The 18,729-nt window shown below is 42.9% G+C and overlaps 2 protein-coding genes across 2 annotated transcripts in view; both read left to right on the top strand.

The window, feature by feature from the left end:
* The window catches only part of LOC134467598 (glucagon receptor-like), a 24,662-nt gene extending 15,967 nt beyond the window's left edge, over nucleotides 1-8,695 (top strand). The window contains exons 9-13 of the mRNA XM_063221439.1: nucleotides 1,938-2,007; nucleotides 2,876-2,967; nucleotides 6,502-6,640; nucleotides 8,310-8,351; nucleotides 8,609-8,695. Of these exons, the coding sequence (XP_063077509.1) occupies nucleotides 1,938-2,007; nucleotides 2,876-2,967; nucleotides 6,502-6,640; nucleotides 8,310-8,351; nucleotides 8,609-8,680 (415 nt within the window). The 3' untranslated portion in view covers nucleotides 8,681-8,695. The remainder of the gene's footprint in view (nucleotides 1-1,937; nucleotides 2,008-2,875; nucleotides 2,968-6,501; nucleotides 6,641-8,309; nucleotides 8,352-8,608) is intronic.
* Nucleotides 8,696-12,167: 3,472 nt separating this feature from the next.
* Nucleotides 12,168-18,729, top strand: part of wdr90 (WD repeat domain 90) — a 77,474-nt gene continuing 70,912 nt past the window's right edge. Inside the window, exons 1-5 of the mRNA XM_063221440.1 lie at nucleotides 12,168-12,529; nucleotides 12,890-12,981; nucleotides 13,798-13,974; nucleotides 14,736-14,874; nucleotides 15,827-15,997. Coding sequence (XP_063077510.1) covers nucleotides 12,517-12,529; nucleotides 12,890-12,981; nucleotides 13,798-13,974; nucleotides 14,736-14,874; nucleotides 15,827-15,997 — 592 coding nt within the window. The 5' untranslated portion in view covers nucleotides 12,168-12,516. The remainder of the gene's footprint in view (nucleotides 12,530-12,889; nucleotides 12,982-13,797; nucleotides 13,975-14,735; nucleotides 14,875-15,826; nucleotides 15,998-18,729) is intronic.

An 18,729-nucleotide genomic window follows, 5' to 3' on the forward strand; every position in this document is an offset into this window, starting at 1 on the left:
GGAACCACTTTGGCTTAAGCACACAAGCATTGTAGAACAATACATATACCAAAGCCTCATCGATCTCCACACCTTTTCATCCTCCACCCATCCATCTGTCAATCCATAGGACACTTTTGTCTGTGTCCTTATTATGTAGCCTAACTGTCAATCGCTGACAATCGTGTCCCTCGTATGTTCCATTTAAGTTCACAAGACATAGGGGGTAACTCGGAGAGAGAGAAAATTGAAAGCTTTATTACAGACTCAGAATGTTCCATACAAAACACATTAATTAAAAAAAAAAAACACACAAGACAGCAAACACAACAGACAGGTACATTACAAACAACAGGTCATTAGAATACATACAGACATCTATACCAGTGCTTCCACAATTCAGAGAAATATCTTGTATCACTCTGCCTGGTATCAGAAAGTGCAGATATTATGGCCCATTCCAGTCCCAATAGGCTACATCCTTGAAGGAGATCGATCACACTTATCCTACCTGGATATTTCAGTTGAAGTGGAAGTTCTACAACCATAGCAACCGCCACGGTTGAGCTGACTTTAGCGAGGTGTTCTGATACAAGCCAAAAGAGCCATAATAGTTATTACTCTGTCATATGTTACATTTATGTTAACGCAATATCATGTAATAACATGAAGATTATGTTGAGTAAAGATGGCTGTGTTTGGAACAGCTGCACAGAAAAGAAATGGAGTTTCACTGTTTATTGACATTTTAAATAACAGCTTCATGGGGGCCGCCATTATCATCCGACTTCGATTTGTTGAGGTGGGAGTAGTGCGAGTCACCCCGACTTCTCTAGTTGGACCTCCCACTTCGACTGGTGTTCCAGAGCATTTTTTGTAGTAGGAGGTTGGATAAGTACGATCTCCTACTAGGATGGTTTGGGACTGGATTGCACCATTATACCATTGTCTCAGCAGTGCATGAAAAGTGGGGCCACCACAATTGACAAATTAAGTGCTAGCACTTGTCCATCTTGGGAGCGTAGCCTCTTTGTGCAGATGGGGTCGCCGGCTGGCCTATTCACTATTTGCTGAAAATACTAAACTACATCATAACAACATTGCTATGCCATTACAGAGAGCATTAACTAACTGATGAATTAATTTAAAAAGCAGAGACCCTCGCATTGCGGTGCAGAGCCTTCTTCAAGCTACGCGTGGGTCTCTGCCCTCATGTTTTTAAACAAATAGCCATGTTTAAATAAAGGCTTTTTAATCATTTTTTGCACAAGAAGAGTGCCTTGGACTCCCTTTTTGATAAGACATTGTTTTTTTCCCCCACACCAAAGAGCACCTTCGAGATTTTTTTCAACAATTCCTGAGCACTTCACTTCCAGAGTTTCTTCACTTCATAGACATTACAACTTTGCTGACAGTAAGATCATAACATAGGCGCTGCACAAAGGGGTTAAGGAGAATCCTGAAGGCATCATTACACGCCACCAGTTGCCACCATCATTATATGCCACTGGCTGAGAGAGAGAGAGAGAGAGAGAGAGAGAGAGAGAGAGAGAGAGAGAGAGAGAGAGAGAGAGAGATTTTCCCTGTGCTGATGTTCATATGCAAATTAAATGAGTGCTGTAAATAAACCCCCCCTTTATTTGGCTTCTTGTCTTGTCTCTGTGGGTCGTTACACTGGCATACAGGGCAGTTCTGTAGACACTGGCCCACAATCTAGAGGAGGCTGCACAAAAATGCAAGGCCCATTTTTGGGCCCTTCAGCCCTGGTGTGCCGATTGTGAATGTCAGGTATTACAGTAACAATTTAGGGATTGGTGCTCTGGTTGTAAAAATGTAACATTTTATCTTGATAATCGGTCTCCTCTGTATTTTCTGTCTCTGTCTCACTCCCTGTCTCTCTCTCTCTCTCTCTCTCTCTCTCTCTCTCTCTCTCTCTCTCTCTGTTCTGTCATTTTCAGGTGTTGGGCCATTAATGAAAACATGTACTACTGGTGGATTATCCGAGTTCCCATACTGTTTGTCTCTCTGGTAAATGTCCATCTCTCTAAAAATGGAATCTAGGTTCTTACCCTTCGTTCAGATGGGCACTGTCTGTTGACTGTTCCCATTCACCTTGCATGGGGCGGACGTGCAGTGCATTCTGGGGCTGTCAGTTTCTGCCAGCCCCGTTGACTCCGCCAAACACTTCAGAAATTTCAACTTTTTAGGCTGCGATGGATCTGTCAGGCAATCAGACTGCGTGTAGTATACACACAAAAAGATGGCAACCTCCATTCCTTCAGACATGCCCACCGTCATCCGTTCATGGACCTTGCCCATGTGAGCGAGGGGTTAGGCATAAGATTTTAGTTGTTGACAAATGGGCATTTGTTTTAAGATGTGTCGTCTGTCCCTCTGACAGGTTGTCAGTGCTAATTCTCCTCTGGGAATGAGAAAGTATGTGTCTGTGGCGAGTGGAATTTATAGGCCAAGCTCTTTGCACATGACATGGGATGCTGAACTTTTTTTCAGCTCTGTACCTACAGAGTGCCCAATGAAACATGTGCCCTACATGTGCCCAAAAAACAGACAGAAATAATGCCAGAAGAGGAATGGTCAGTCACACCACCTGACTAAATATTTTTTGGGGTGTATTTTGGTTATCACCTCTAATATCCATTGTGTGATAAAACTGCAAAAGGGATCATGATGAGTTGCTTCCTAACTGGACAGACTGATATCACACAAGTATTGACGGGGATTTTTTGAAACAGTGTGTTTCCCTAGTTGCACACCTGTCACTAACCAAAGTAGTCTGTGTTTGTCTTTATAAAATTCCTGAGTTTTAAAGTAAAATTCAACATTCAACAGGCATGGCCTACTCAAGTCATTTGCAGGACTGGTTGTTTATCTGCAGGTGAACTTTTTGATATTCATGAAGATCCTCAAAGTGATCCTGTCTAAGTTACGAGCTGACAACAAACAGCGATACCCTGACTACAAACTAAGGTGAGAATAGTCAGTCAAGCTAAGTAAGATATGTTTCTTGGTAACACCGGCATTATACGCATGACATTACAATGTCGTAATCCATTTATGGTCATGAAAAGTTGACATTGTTTGGGCTATCTTTACCAGAGATGGGACCAAGTCACTAATTTGCAAGTCGCAGGTAAGTCTCAAGTCCTTCCAATCAAGTCCGAGTCAAGTCACAAATTAAGACACACTTGACCAAGTCAAGTCCAAGTCCAAGTCGTGTCAAAGCCAAGTCAAGTCCAAGTCCAAGTCTTTTTTTTCCAAGTCCTTAAAGGGTTTATGAAACGAAAACAAAGTAAAGGAATTTGAACATTTCCAGGACAGATTCTGAAAGTTCTAAGCCTTGTGAATAAAATGGGATATTGTCTGGGTGATATTTTGTCCTAAAAGTCATGTTAAAACGTTCCCAAAAAGTGTTATGTTTACTTTTTTTCGTGACATGCAAATTTTATGCAAATGATATGCGTGACGTAGAAGGGGAGAGTTCACCTCATTCCACCTTGTTCAGATCAATGGCAGCTAGTACCAAAACAAAGTGCAGTGTCAAGCAGTGTGTTGCTGGAGGGCCGAACGGTGCCAGCTGCAAAAATGGCTACTTGACAGAAGGAATATCTTTGCACAAGTTCCCTTCTGTGAAGAATGATGGAACTGTGGCCGACAAGGAGAAGGCTAAAACAAGCTAGGGCTCTGTGGATCCAATGCATGGTTTTGAAGCAAGCTCGTGGTCACTGTTCTGTTCGGCACATTTCCACCCCTTGTGCTTCACCACAAATGTGGAGATCGCGGGCATGGTTGAACTGAAGAGAATGCTATTGCCTCAAGCAGTTCCAACAATTGACATCGCCGGCGTGCAGACTGAAACTGCCCCTGTAACTGCTCGGGCACGAAGACAGGTGAGTGCACTGCTTTGCTTTAGGCTACTCGTTTTACCTTGTCCATCTGCTTTGTATGTTGTTTTCAGGAAAGGGTAATGCACATTACATGCCAAACCGATGCGAATGCTCTCGGGATATGCACTTTTTGTTGATTGCCATTCAACTGGTCAATAAATTGGTTTTGGGAGGATATCTGCGCATTAGCGTGATGCTCTCGGTCGAGGACAGCCAACTCACAGACTGGGCTACTGCTTAGAGAATAAACGGAGATGCACATAGTGTAGGCCTACTTTGAAGCGTTGATTGTTTGTTTTATAGTATTGTGGTGCACGTGTGGCTGATGTTTGGACACACCTCGTCCTCAGAGTCAGGCTGAGGGACACGCGACGCCTGTGACTTTGAGCACAAAAAATAATAATAATGATAAACGCTAAAAATATGCTGAGGACTCAGGCTATATAGGGTGTTTTTCCAACGGCCTAATACCTCTGTTTTTTCTCTAGTTGATGATATTTTTGCATGTAGCCTACATGCATTTCAATCACACTATATCGCGCAATTGAAACAAAATGCCCAACATTTGTCAACAAATACACACGCCATGTCATCTTTGGGTCATGGCAAAGCGCCCTTAGCAACCGTAACCATAAACAAAACGAACTGTCAGGCTATGTCAACAATCGTCACTTCGCCTGTCAGACATGTCACTTTCTGCAGACGTATCAGTGCCTCTGAAATAGATTTGTGCTGCTGTTTTTTTTTTTCTCATGAGGTTGGATGTGTGGTTTTTCGACACGCTGATGTTTGTATCAGAATTTTGGTTCCTTTATAAGATGTGGGTCCATCAAATGTGTGTTGTTTTCTCAGATCGCCATACTAGCAAACCAGGGACTCTCCTCTTTGATGTCACAGCCCAGCTCATTAGTCAAACCAAATTTCACAGAATTCACACTTTGAGTTGCCATTTTCACAAGTTCCTCCAGGATGATTGGGTTCAAAGTCTCATCAATGCTATCAGAAAAAACAAGGCTTTAATGGGAATGACCGTTTGTTTTCGTTTCATAAACCCTTTAACAAGTCACCTAATATTTGATGTGCAATATTGACAATTACTTTTGGTCATAAATTCATTACCTCATGTCCCCCTTCGGCAGTCATGTCCCTTACGAAAATCAACCATGGTATACCATGATTTCATGCTTTTTTGAGCATGGTTAGGCATGGTTTTTGGTTTGACTAGGTTTAACTGTAAAATGAACCATGGTTTTACTCTGAAAACTAACCATGGTTTTACCACGGTTTATCATTATTCATTAAATTACACTTAGTTGCTGCTTCTTTTATCCAACGCACATATTGGTGACAGTCCTTGGAGCAATGTGGGGTTAGGGGCCTTGCTCAAGGGCACTTCAGTCATGGATTGAGGTGTAGGGAGAGGTAGGCCTAAGGGTGGGATTCAAACCTGCAACTCTGTGATCTTCAGTCCAACTCCCTAACCATTACACCACGGCTGCAAACGGCTGCAAACAGGCGTGATACTATGGATGGTTCAGAGTACTATAGAGAGACCATGGTTACTACAGTAAAACCATGGTTACAGTAAAACAATGGACGCTTTTTGTGAGGGGTTCTAAACAAAATAGTAGGCCTACTGGTACTGTTTAAGGGTAAATCGTTTTTCTTTCTTTCATGCATTTTTTTCACACACAAATGCAAAAAACCTGATATATTCAGATGACTTGGAATGCTATTGCAAGTCATTGCAAGCTAAAACTGTCAAGTCAAGTCAAGTCTCAAGTCAATAGTATACAAGTCGAGTCAAGTCTCAAGTCATTCCTATTGTTGGAAAGTCAAGTCTCAAGATTCTTTACCATAACCGAATGTCACTTAATGACAACAGTCACTACGTTTACATGGTGTTTTTAATTCAGAAATAATAATTTAGAATGAAATAGTTCTGTTGAGTTTACTTTGATCATTCCTTTAATTCTGGATTAAGAGGTGTTTACATGACGTTTTCAAAGCGGAATTAAGCTTTATTCAGAATTAAATGGAGTTAATTCTGAACTAAATGCCTCATGGAAACGTAGCCATTGACAACCCTCTCACCCCCTCCATCACTCCTTCCAACTACTTCCATCAGGTTGATGCTTCAATGTACCACGAGCACACGAAAACAGATATAAGAAATACTCCATCCCCTCAGCTAGCCCTACTCAACAAAAGATTATATGTCTTGAAGAAGACATGTCTTGTCTTATGTCTGTGAGAATGACGGGAGCCACGCAAAGACAATTTTCTGTTTCATGTGTGACAGACAATGATGTTTTATCTAATCTGATCTAATCCAATCTATGCATATGTTCTTTGTTCTTCACAAATGTCTATGTTTTGATGACGAGACCGGCCCCTGACTCGCATGAGATGGACTTCATTTTGTACAACTGGTTGTCTGCATGTGCTATGATGTGTCTTTGTTCTTTGTCTACATCTTGTGATGTTAAGACTGACCAAAGACTCTTTGAGGCTCATCCCTCTGTTTGGAGTGCACGAGATGGTCTTCATTTGTAAAACTGGCTGCCTAGGTGCTACGTGTCTTTGTTTTTCACAAATGACATCTTTTGATGTTTAGACTGGCCAAGGCCACTCTGACGCTCATCCCGTTGTTTGGGGTGCACGAGATGGTCTTCATCTTCGCCACAGATGAGCAGACGAGTGGTATCGTGCGACTCATCAAAGTCTTTGTGGCTGTTTTCCTCAATTCCTTTCAGGTGAGGGGAACCAACACACGTATGCTGACAAGATTGGACAAAGGGAGAGAGGGGGCCCAAAATTGGGTCATCATCAGGCTTGTACGAAATTCCGAATGGAAAGAATTTCAATTCAAAGTAATGCCATAATACGAACACTAGGTGGTGGTGCTCTACGTATTTTCAATGGGTGGTGTAGATTAAATTCAAAGAAATTCAAGGTAATGGCACCACCTAGTGTTCGTATTATGGCATTATTTTGAATTGAAATTCTTTCCATTCGGAATTTTGTACAAGCCTGGTGTGTGTGTGTGTGTGTGTGTGTGTGTGTGTGTGTGTGTGCAACCGTAACTCGGGCCATTCGTGAAATCTTTACAAGAAAAACAGAAAAAAATCAACTCATGGTGCCTTTACGAATAGACTCGTTTCTCGTGGTTGGGTGACGAAAGGGGGAACTGACAATTGGGGTAATTTGGTTCTGGGGGGAAGAATAATGTGGACGGACGTCAACAATCAAGCGTGAGTGAAGGCTAACTGGAAACAACGGTAATCAAACATTTCAAACAAGTGATTAACGGTTAAGTTTAGTGTTAAGTTTAGGGTTAAGGTTAGGATTAGGGTTAGGTTTAGGGTTAAGGTTAAGGACAATGTTGGAGGAAGGGAGACATGGCATGAAGCTGACACAATGAAAGCGCTCCCCTCCCTGAATGCACGTTGCTCGGGTGGTCTCTCTCTCTCTCTCACTCGCTCTCTCTCATCCTCTCTCTCACCCACTTTCGACGACAGCGTCCGTTGCCCAACTACGAAAAATGAGGCTATATCGTAGCAGCACCACGAAGCATACAGTTGATTTTCCCCGAGACTGGGCTCGTGTGTGTGTGTGTGTATGTGTGTGTATGTATGTGTGTGTGTGCGCGCGCACATGCACCATCATATCAAGTCAAGAGTACTTTATTGTCAAAAATGTATGTAACAGGGTTCTCACAGAAGTTTGAAATTGCATTTGACCAGTCTCCAATGTGCAGTTTAACTAAAAACATTTAAATAAGACATTGACAATAATCTCACTCACTCACTCACTCACTCACTCACACACACACACACACACTCTCTCACACACACACACACACACACACACACACACACACACACACACACACACACACACACACACACACACACACACACACCAGGGGTGGAACTTAATTTTTACCCCCCACCAGTCACTGTGGCAGGTAGATTTTAAAATCTACCAGTCACTAGCCATTTTTACCAGTAAAAGTGACTGGTGGGTTGAAAAATTTACCAGTCACCACTGAAATGTACCCGTCATTGGCAGGTGGACGGGTGCTTATTTCCATCCCTGACACACACACACACACACACACCAGGCTTGTACGAAATTCCGAATGGAAAGAATTTCAATTCAAAGTAATGCCATAATACGAACACTAGGTGGTGGTGTTCTATGTACTTTAAATGGGTGGTGTAGATTAAATTCAAAGAAATTCAAGGTAATGGCACCACCTAGTGTTCGTATTATGGCATTATTTTGAATTGAAATTCTTTCCATTCAGAATTTTGTACAAGCCTGACACACACACACACACACACAGAGTTAGTCTTTCTTTCTATCCTCCTAAAAAGTGCCCTGCAATCATAATCACTGTCCTCTCCTCTCTGTCGGCAGGGGTTCCTGGTCGCAGTACTCTACTGCTATTCAAACAAAGAGGTTTGTGCGCACCCGTAGGCCTATATTTGTGCGTGTGTCAGTCAGTGAGTGAGTGACTGAGTCGTAAGTCAATATCCTTCCCAATGTCACTGCTGCACACTGCACCCACCCCTGCTTTAATGTGTGTGTGTGTGTGTGTGTGTGTGTGTGTGTGTGTGTGTGTGTGTGTGTGTGTGTGTGTGTGTGTGTGTGTGTGTGTGTGTGTGTGTGTGTGTGTGTGTGTGTGTGTGTGTGTGTGTTTTGTCTGTCTACTGTAGGTAAAGGCAGAGCTTCAGAAGTGTTTGAGAGGATGGTGGCGATGGATGCAGACGTGTTGGGAGGACCAATAAAACACAGATGTGGAGAGTTGTTGAACCAACCAATCACCATGCGTCAGTGACGTGCAGTGAGGGGTATGGTAGGGTAGGCAGTAAATATAGAAAATACATATTTTTTGTGTATTTTTTAGCGCGGGGTCTGGGGGTCCTCCACCAGAAAAAAATGTATTTCTTAGATGCAATTTCCTGCATTTTAACCAAATCTGGAGAGTCACTATCAGCTAGAAACTTTTATAAAAGACTAAAAACTTTGAACAAATAGTCCCCTTTCATGCCTTATGCCACAACCTTGGATCGGCAACTAGGCCTATTCACCTAGTATGCTGATAAGGTCTTTAATGTGCAACAAATTAGTAGGCCTATGTTTCTCTAAATACTGTAAATATAAAGTAGGCTATAAGATAAAATGCCATCAGTGCTTAGCCACCACAGCTCTAATAACTAAATAAGTAAATAGGCTAAACTATTAGACATATGGACATTGTCAGTAGACCTTACATCTGAAACAATAAGTGAAAATGCATAATTTCAATTTGTTGAAAAGGCCAGCTAGACTTTTTTTTTTGTCAAATTGCCAAATTGGTAGCTCAAGGACCCATAGCCTACTCTGTACACTCTGCCTACATTTTACAATAATTTAGAAAGCTACAACATCACAGCATTTTGGGGGGAAAGCTTTAACTTTTGGCTTTAGCAGTTGACTTTACTCCTCTTCTGTTTATTCTGTTGCAAATGCCAGGGTGTGTCACATGGAGGATGCAGGGTGGCAGTGTAGCCTACTTTGTTTAGAAGATAAAATGTCTAGTTCACCAAAGTTAATCACACCATAGCATGTGAGGGGAAACGATTTACATTTAGCAATAAACCAACCTAGGTAACAGCTCCGGCTTCATTGACGCATTTTGTGCTGCTAATCAAACACTCAGACAAGAAGGAAAGTTGGCAAGGGGGCGGGTTGCTTGCGAACTCAACAAACATGAGCGGTGCATTCAGACAGTAAATACTGGTAGGCCTCCATCGAGTAAACCAACGAAAACACTTCTGAGACTCATTCTTGTGCGTGATTGTATTCTCAAACACTTCAGCAACGGTTGTGCACGGTGTTTCAAATCAAGTCAATTTCTGAGTGAGGTGAGCACCCATCCCAGTCACTCGAGCGAGCCCAACGTTGATCTCGTACACCGCGCACTTCTAAAGAACACAGCTGCACCAAAGAGGTTGGATATTTAATAAAGAGGACTCGAAACACGCCCACTCAATGCAAAAGCGAGTGCTCAAAATTCGGTCTCCTAAGGGGGCGTTGTCCCTCCTTCTTCTTCTCTTTTCGTGGTGTTTGCACACGACGGGTGCTACCGCCATCTACAGCTCCAAGGGGACTTCATTGATTCTCAACCTCAGGACTCCGAAGGTCTCCTAACCGAAGGTCTCCTAAAGGGGCGTTCACCCGACATAAAGTGGATACCGGAAAAGAAACAAAATGACGCTTCTTGTTAGATCTACTTTCTTTGGCTGCACGTCAACTTGCTAACAGGCTCCACACACCTCAGGCATCGCGTATTAAGTCATCATCATAATAAATTAGGAAAATGAAGTCATGTCGTACGCTCAAAAAACAATCTCGCGTCCATAATAACACACACACAGTCTATTCGTGTCCACAGCACAACCAATCTTCAATGTCAACACCTCCCTGGCCCATCAACAAAAGGCACCACGACAAACTTGAGCATGTTCATGTTAAAATTTGGCTACCCACAGCTTAATAATTAGATGAATCTTACCTTAAAGCAGAATCACGAGTATGTTTTCCATGCAAGTTAGTTCCATTAAAAGCCCGGGGTGGTTGACATGATGAAGATATTTTGTCCCAGTGTGTTCAAACTACTTGAAGCTGCTACCCATCTGATGTTGAATATTTCCACAATGCAGCGATTGCAAACGGCTCAGCTATTGCCTGTCATCTGAACCATCTTTCTTGCTCCTTCTCTGATTTTTTTTTTTTTGTAATAAAGGCAAAACGCCAAAGACTGCCATGTTTTCTGTACGGCTAGAGTTTGAACAAGCCGTACCTTGCTAGCTGTTGTTGCTATCATACTTATAGCAGGAAGGCTTCCTGAATTGTAACAATTTTTCATGTTGGCAGCTGTGATTGGCTCACATACTCCCGCCACAGTCTAAAGGCTCTGCTTTTAGTCCCATTGACAAGCTATGTGACAACTTAATACGCATGCGCAAACTTCTACATTGACAGCACTGAAGGCAGGGTAGGCAGAGGAAAAGCGAGCCTTACCGGGCTGCCTGGCTGGCATTCGAAAGCTCTGCTTTGACAGGCTACCAGCAGCCTGTCTCTGCTACCAGCCGGGACTGCGCGTTGCCACGGCAACCTGCCCAAGCCTGAGCGCTTTGCTTCGTGCGATTACTTAGGTTTTTGATCGTTGTCCTGCGTATACTGTACTTTAAACAGCTCATAATTTATGCTGAATCACTGTTATTGTTGTGTATGTGAACTCTGAAGAATATTTTTTAAAACACGTGTTAGTTTTTATTTTTAAGACATTTATCCCAGGGTAGGCACTGCCTACCCTGCCTACCCTGACCGCACGTCTCTGCCATGCGTCCTCTAATGGCACAAAAAAACCATGATGCCATCACCTCGCCTAATAACTTTATTCATGTACTTTTTGCTACCTTCATGTGCTATTTCTGTCATCTGTTGACATGAACACTAGATGTCGTGACTCGTGTTGTTCATCAGTTTTATCAGTCGTAAAATGGAGGAACATGTAACACTTTGCCGTCGACAAATATGTTCCACGTGTTCTAATTGTTAACAAAGGTAATCAGAAGTAGCCTAACTTAAATGTTGGTGCAAATAATCTTGTGAATATCTTGTAGCTTTCTTAGTTTGTTTCGCGGCTTATGTTGTTCAGACTCCAACATTAAAACATGTGAGCATAGCAGTTTAGCAGCTGTGGTTTTCCAAATGGGGAATCCCAAGATCATAAAGGAATTTGTGTGACACTCTGTGACGTAAAATGGTGATTGTGCCAAGGAAAAAAGAAAAGAGAAGAAGGACATAAAAAGGTGTTGGGGGGGGTCCCTTTTAACGGGGGTTTTAGGTAAAACTTGTGTATGTTGGGATTGGGGTTGCTTAACGATGACCTACGTAGGCCTAAGCTACAGACAGCCTGGCTATGTTGTGTTATGTGTTTCTATTTTGTATTAGGCCTACCACAAGTTTTCATTATTGTTAAATTGATGAAGAAATAAAATGTATAACATAAACAATATCTGGCTAACAGTGTTTTTGTTACACAACATTACATTTGTTAGGTTAAACTTTGCTCTGAGATCAACACTCAGTGCAGATGCAGCAAGACCCTTCACAACATGGTCAACAACAACAACACATAGCCAACGCATTTTCACTACATTTCCCAGAGGCCAGTGTCGACGTAAGACGCTGACGCACTGCCGTTGAAAAACTCTGGCGGCCAGAGTCGCGGGAGAGCACAGGCTGTTGTTGTTGTGTTATCATCATCCTGAAGACTGACTGGGGAATTACCATGAGTGGTGTTGAGAGCTAAAAGTGTTAGCTGTGATTATTTCACGAATAGAAATCCATAGGATGACAACGTAGCCCTATGTATGCGTTTATCGCTAACGTTTGCGTATTGACAGAGCACAGAGGCGTCGGCAACTCCAACAAGGCAAACTTTTCTAACCTCACGTTAGCTAGCTGATATAGCTACATATTCAGACATTTAGACATTATTATTGTCCAAAACCACACCGGGCTGAGCTGAATTATTTTCAGTTTCTCAGCTTCTTGTCCATTTGAACGAGCGATGTGTTCAAGAGGTAAGGGTGGAAAATTGTAAAAGCGCTTTGCATGTAGGTTGTCTTTGCAGTAAACAGGAATAGGCTACACTTGGTGTTTGATTAGAAATGTAATGCAATTCACGTGACGGAGTAATGACTAGTTTTTGCGTCCAGACTCATTCTGGCCAGCATGACTCAAATCGCCTCATCCGCTGTAGATGCACTACACACCTCACCCAGTCTCCTTGCAGTGTAAATCAAGTCAATCCACTCCCTTTTATGACCTGTCAAAATAGTAGCTTTTACTTGACAATTGGCAGTGCCAGTGCAAATGTGCTCCTTCAGCTTGAAATGTTATTTTGGGTTTGTCTCTCCCGTCTATCTCCATGCCACCTGTAGACTGGCAGCATCCCTACGTCAACATCTTCAAGCATGTTCGCCTGGAGGAGTGGAAGAAAGCCAGCCGGGAGGGTGATGTCACCACCTCCATGGTACCTCCACACACACACACACACACACACACACACACACACACACACACACACACACACACACACACACACACACACACAATGATTGAAACCACAGCTCAAGTGAACAAAAAGGTACTGATTCCAGGTTCTGACCTAGCCTGGTCTTACTAGAGATTCTAAGAGGATATCATCCAGTCTCTCAGGTCTTACTGTACCATACTGTGCACTAATTTCATGTTTACAGACTGTCTTGAGGGCAAACGGAGAAACGTTTTCTGAAGGGAGGGAAATTTGAAAGGCTGTAAAAAAAATGAATAGTTTGAAATGTGCCACCTTGTTACCACCACAGATGATCTGCGGTTGCCACCTTGTTTCCTCATTACAAGACAAAACATAAAGTGCTCACGTACTGATAACTGGTTCTGGCCAATTGCTTCTTTCGCTTGTTGCCCCATTGAAGGATAGCAATTTACAAGTCTGCACACTTGAAATCCTTTTTTGTGTGTGTTCCTCAATGGTCGAAAAGTAGTTTTATCCAAAAAGTCGGAGAATGTAGAATTTGAATGCACATCAGTAGCACAGGTGCTGGACCAAAAATAAGGCAACTGAAAGGAAAATAAAGGTCCGCAACACTGTTTGATGCTTCCAAAAATTTAATAACACGACGTTTCGGACTCTCAGTCCTTTATCACAGTACAAGGACCTTTATTTTCCTTTCCGAAAAGTAGTTCTGCCATGGAATAAAACCTGCCAAAAAGGAATTCAAGTCTGCAAACTACTGGATACTGACTCCAGGTTCTGAACCATTGCTCTTGCCTTCTTGCCCCATTACAGGATAAAACCATTAAGTCCTCTGTGTTCCGGATCCGTGGCTCGGTGCCGGCCAGCAACTATATCCAGATCCCCAAGAGCAGCAGCCAGTCGCTGGGCCTCACCGGACGCTACCTCTACCTGCTCTTCAGGCCCTCACCTGGGAAACACTTCCTGGTACACCTGGATGTGGTGGCAGAGGTAGGGGATGGATGGATGGATGGATGGATGGATGGATGGATGGATGTGGTTGCAGATAGAAAAGGATAGACAGGAATTGAGGGGAGTTGTATGGATTAAGTGCTTGATGTATTTGTAGCTCAAAATATTTGTATATCCAATAAATACTGTAGTTGTCAAAAGCCAAACAGAGGGGGATGGAGGCCTTTGAAGATCGGAACATGGAGGTGAAAACCTGCAACGTTGAAGGATCTCTTTTTTTCCCACTGTCTCTTTTCCTTCCTTCCTCCCTCCTATTGTCCCTCTCCTACCTCTTTTTTTTTTCTTTCTGTAAATATTCAGGCTCCATGCCTGATTTCAGGCTTGACGGAGTTGGCAAAAATAAAAAAAAACATTGATAATAATTAGCCATTAGGTTATTCTTATCTCAGAAAGTGTTACAGGTTCAGGGTTTTCTTCTACTATCAGGCTTGAATAATGGTCATACACAGGCTATTAAATGTTTGAATAATGTGTCAAAATAGGCATACGTTACGTCACTATGCAGTATCTTGTCGTCGTCGTTAGAGCAGGGGGAAAAGTTCAGGCTCAGGATTTTTTTTTCACTATCACCCCTGCTCTTGTCATCTCCCTCGCTCCCTCTCATTGCCTCCATTTCTCTCCTTCCTCTCCCTCTGTTTTTCATTCATCACCCTCTGTATTTCATTCTCTCTCTCTCTCTCTCTCTCTCTCTCTCTCTCTCTCTCTCTCTCTCTCTCTCTCTCTCTCTCTCTCTCTCTCAGGAGGGCCAGGTTATCCGCGTGTCCTTCTCCAACATGTTTAAGGAGTTCAAGTCCAGTTCCACCTGCCTGCAGCTTCCCTTCGTCTGTGGAGCGGCAAAGGGCTCTGTGTACGAGAGCACCGCACGGACCGCCAAACAGGGTAACACCCCCCCTCCCACGCACACACACACACACATGGCTACTGTCTACCACACCAATACTGCAAAACAAGTTAACCCCCTTACATACAGAATAGGACACAGGGAGCAAGGCCATGGGAAAACACAGAACACATAAACCATAGTGAACAAATGTGTGGATCCAAAGAAATCCAAAGAAAACCAAGTTAACCTGTGCCAAACCAAATGTAACCAAAAGGCAAGCAAGAGCCAGAAATGTGGGATCTCTCTATGAAAATATCTTTGTACTGAATTCGCGTGCATGTGTGTGCGTGACTATACATTTGTCTGTTGATGCATGTGTGTGTGCGTGCATGTGTGTGTATGTGTGGGTGTACATTTGTGCGTGCGTGCATGTGCGTTAATGCATGAGTGCACATTTGTCTGTTGGTGTGTGTGTGTGGGTTAATCTAATGGGCCCAATTCCGTGTATGTACGGTATCCACACCCATAGTTATAAATAATTTGCAATTAGTGCAGTGACAGTCCACAGCCCAGTGTGTGTGTCAGTTCCGCTTACCATTCACTAAGACGAATAACTCTGATGTAAATTGACATGTATAGGCAGTCTGTTGTTTTGCATTTCCGCTTCGTTCCAGATGTGAGACATCTCAGTAAATATCCTTGTGTGTTTCTGCGCGTGCGTGCGTGCATGCGTGTGTGCGTGCGTGAGTGTACATTTTTCTGTGTGTGGGTTTGTGTGTAGATCTAGTGGGCCCAATTTTGTCGCAGGTGCAAATATATTCACACCCACGGTTATAACGATTTGCAATTAGTGCAGTCCACAGCCCAGTGTGTGTGTCAGTTCCACTAAACATTCACTAAGATGAATTACTCTGATGTAAATTGACATGTGCATACAGTTTATTGTTGGTATCTCAGACAGATCTGAAAATATCCTTGTCGTGTGTGCGTGCGTGTGTGTGTGTGTAGGTCTAGTAGGCCCAGCTCCTGAGCGTGTGCGTTGGGTGTGTCTGGTGCTGGACCTGCGCTACCTGCTGTCCGTCTACCTGAACCGGCGCTACAGCCACCTCAAATCCCTCAAGCTGGGCTCCAACATGAGCCTCAAGAACGCCATGACCAGCAACCTGCTCATGGACCCTGGTAATACACACACACACGCACACACACATGGTATACAGACATGCATGTACACATGCATACACACGCACACACACACACACACACACACACACTGGCCCTCATTTATCAAACTTGCGTAGAAACCATCGCAGAAATGAGCGCAGATCTTGTCGTACGACGAGGCTCACGTGAGATTTACTAAACATGTGTACCTCTCCAATCTCATCGTAAGAGCGAGCGGCTGTTGATAAATCCAGCGTCTGAAAACCATCGTAATTAGAATAATCACACCTTCTCTAAACTGGCGGGAAGGAGACCGCACCCCTGAGTTTGCGACATAGAGAGACGCAAACCGGCTAAAACATCCACGTTTCTGGTTGATTGACAGCTTGAAATTAGGCTTTACGCGAGGTAGACAACAAAATAACACGTGGAAATAATCAACAGCAGTAGTCAACACTGTTTCGGTTCTCAATATGGAAGGGGTAGAGATTGATTTCCAAATAATGATGGTTAGCCCACAATGAAATGTTTGATTGACTACAGTAGACATAATGAAGATATTTTTTAATGAATATTATGTAAATATATTAAAATTATATATGATCATTTTTTTTAAACGAGGTCAAGAAAATGGTCCTACGTGAAACTGACCNACAAACAGTGCCCAAACAATTGGTTGGGGAAGGAGAATTGTACATGTCCAGTGCGCTACATCCTTCTCGCGCTCATGTGCGCCCTGCTTCTCTCCAGCGCTCCAGTCCTTCGACCGGATAGCCCTTTTACCACCTATGGAGTGGACGACTATAAAATGTTATGCAGGGATTAAAGTTTTCCGTCGCTATGACGGATTTCCGTCAACTGGATTTTCGTTTGGACGGATTTCCGTCTTTATAATTCATGTCAATTAATTTACAATTTTTACTTTCCAACTGAACTCAAATCGAGAGCACTCCTGGTCATGAGAAGGGAAGGAGAGGTGTGTTTGGTGTACGGATTTAGTTATACACGCGCCATCACCGGTGGTGTCATACAACAGATTCACTCAGTAGTTTTGGGTCATCCCCTGTTCTTCCGTGTTCCAAAAAAAAAAAGTACACGAGCGGTCAACAATTCGGTTGCGGCGCAGCGCGAGAGATTAAAAAAACAAATAGCCAACATTGTTGCTGATGGCAGAAAAGAAAAGAAAAGAATAAGTGTAATACTATGTTTAAAGTGCCATGAAATGACAATCATTAAATGAGTTGGACTGATATTCCAATATGGGCTAATAATGCATATGCATGGAATGCATAGCTTGAAGAAGGTAGGACACGTATGTTTCCATTATCATTGCACCTGCCGTGGCGGATAGTTAGAAAAAAATGAATAGTTTACTTCGACTGCGCATGATGTCCTTTTCATGAAGGGGTTGCCTTTTAAGCATTGTGACTTTTACTAACATTATTCATAGCTCTAATGGGACGGCTATCATTGGCAGCTAGCTAGGATATGCCATGCGTAATACCATGCCTTTCATCCTCAAAGTTTAGCGCGTTTGACTGGCTACGTGTAGAACTGGCTCTAGTTGTCTTTCGGACAACGGATAATGTACAGTCTCATTTGTAATCATAGCATATTAACTTTGTTGTTGCCGATATATATTTAAGAAATAAGTTAAAAATGGGTTGCATTTTACAGGGGTCACGGAGGATATCCCTGGCAGAGCCAATATTTTATGCCACGTCTTGCTCTGGGAAACAGTGTTCTGATGGGTGGACTCATGGTCAATAAATGCCGTTTCGGTGTTTCTTTCACTTTCAAGGCTTGTTGTAGGCTACTGTGTGATGCTATTTTTGCTAACTGGAGTAGTGTGCAGCAACAGTTGTGTGTGTGCTTGTTTTTGAGTGGCTAAACGTCTGTGCCCATCTTCTCGGACTATACGCTTCGTTTCAGTTCAGTTATTTGCGCACTGCGCACTCAGGACTGATGGGGTGGTTTGTCTTGATTCGAGTGGAAAGTTGCGCGACAAGCTTGGGAAAGTGTGTTACTTTTGTTAAACGATAGACGTATGTCTGTGACTGTGTCGTGTCCGCTTGTAGGAGAGAACACGAGTGCGTGTAGGAATCGGGGACGTTTTTTAAATCAATGGTAAGCGTGTGCCTGGCACCGCACATCGAGAAAAAAAAAAGTACCGGTAGCCATAGGTTTTCAAAACGGTAGAACACAAGAGGTAGACTACAGGATGAATAGTGAAAAACATACAAAATAACCAACAACTAGTTTTCTCCCTCTGATTGCTATGACCAGTGCATTATTTTTTAAATGTCAGAAATACTGCAAGCAATGCGCACCAGTGCTTTCACCAGAACAGTGTTTGCCCATTCTGATGGGAAAGAAAAATATAGCCTACTACTAAAAAAAACCATAATGGGATCACTGTATCAACGCATTGCAATTCCAACTCAATAATTCTATGATATCAGCTAGACCATTTTGAAGCAACACTCATTGTGAATCCATTCTGCATAATGTTGTGAACAATTCATAAATAATGGGTAGAAATAAGAGTAAATAACCAAAACATGCCCCAAATAGCAGTTCAATGTTTGCAGTCTGATATAGTATCCATTATCCCTCCATTCTCGGCCATTTCTAGTCAATCTGGTGGCCTAGGCCTGCCCCTTTCCCTCTTTCCTTTTTCTTGTATTTAGAAATTGGCATCTGTAAACATAGCATTGTAGGCCTACATCTGATTGAGCACATCTGATCTA

The sequence above is a fragment of the Engraulis encrasicolus genome, chromosome 17, assembly GCF_034702125.1.
Source record: "Engraulis encrasicolus isolate BLACKSEA-1 chromosome 17, IST_EnEncr_1.0, whole genome shotgun sequence".
Lineage (NCBI taxonomy): Eukaryota > Metazoa > Chordata > Actinopteri > Clupeiformes > Engraulidae > Engraulis > Engraulis encrasicolus.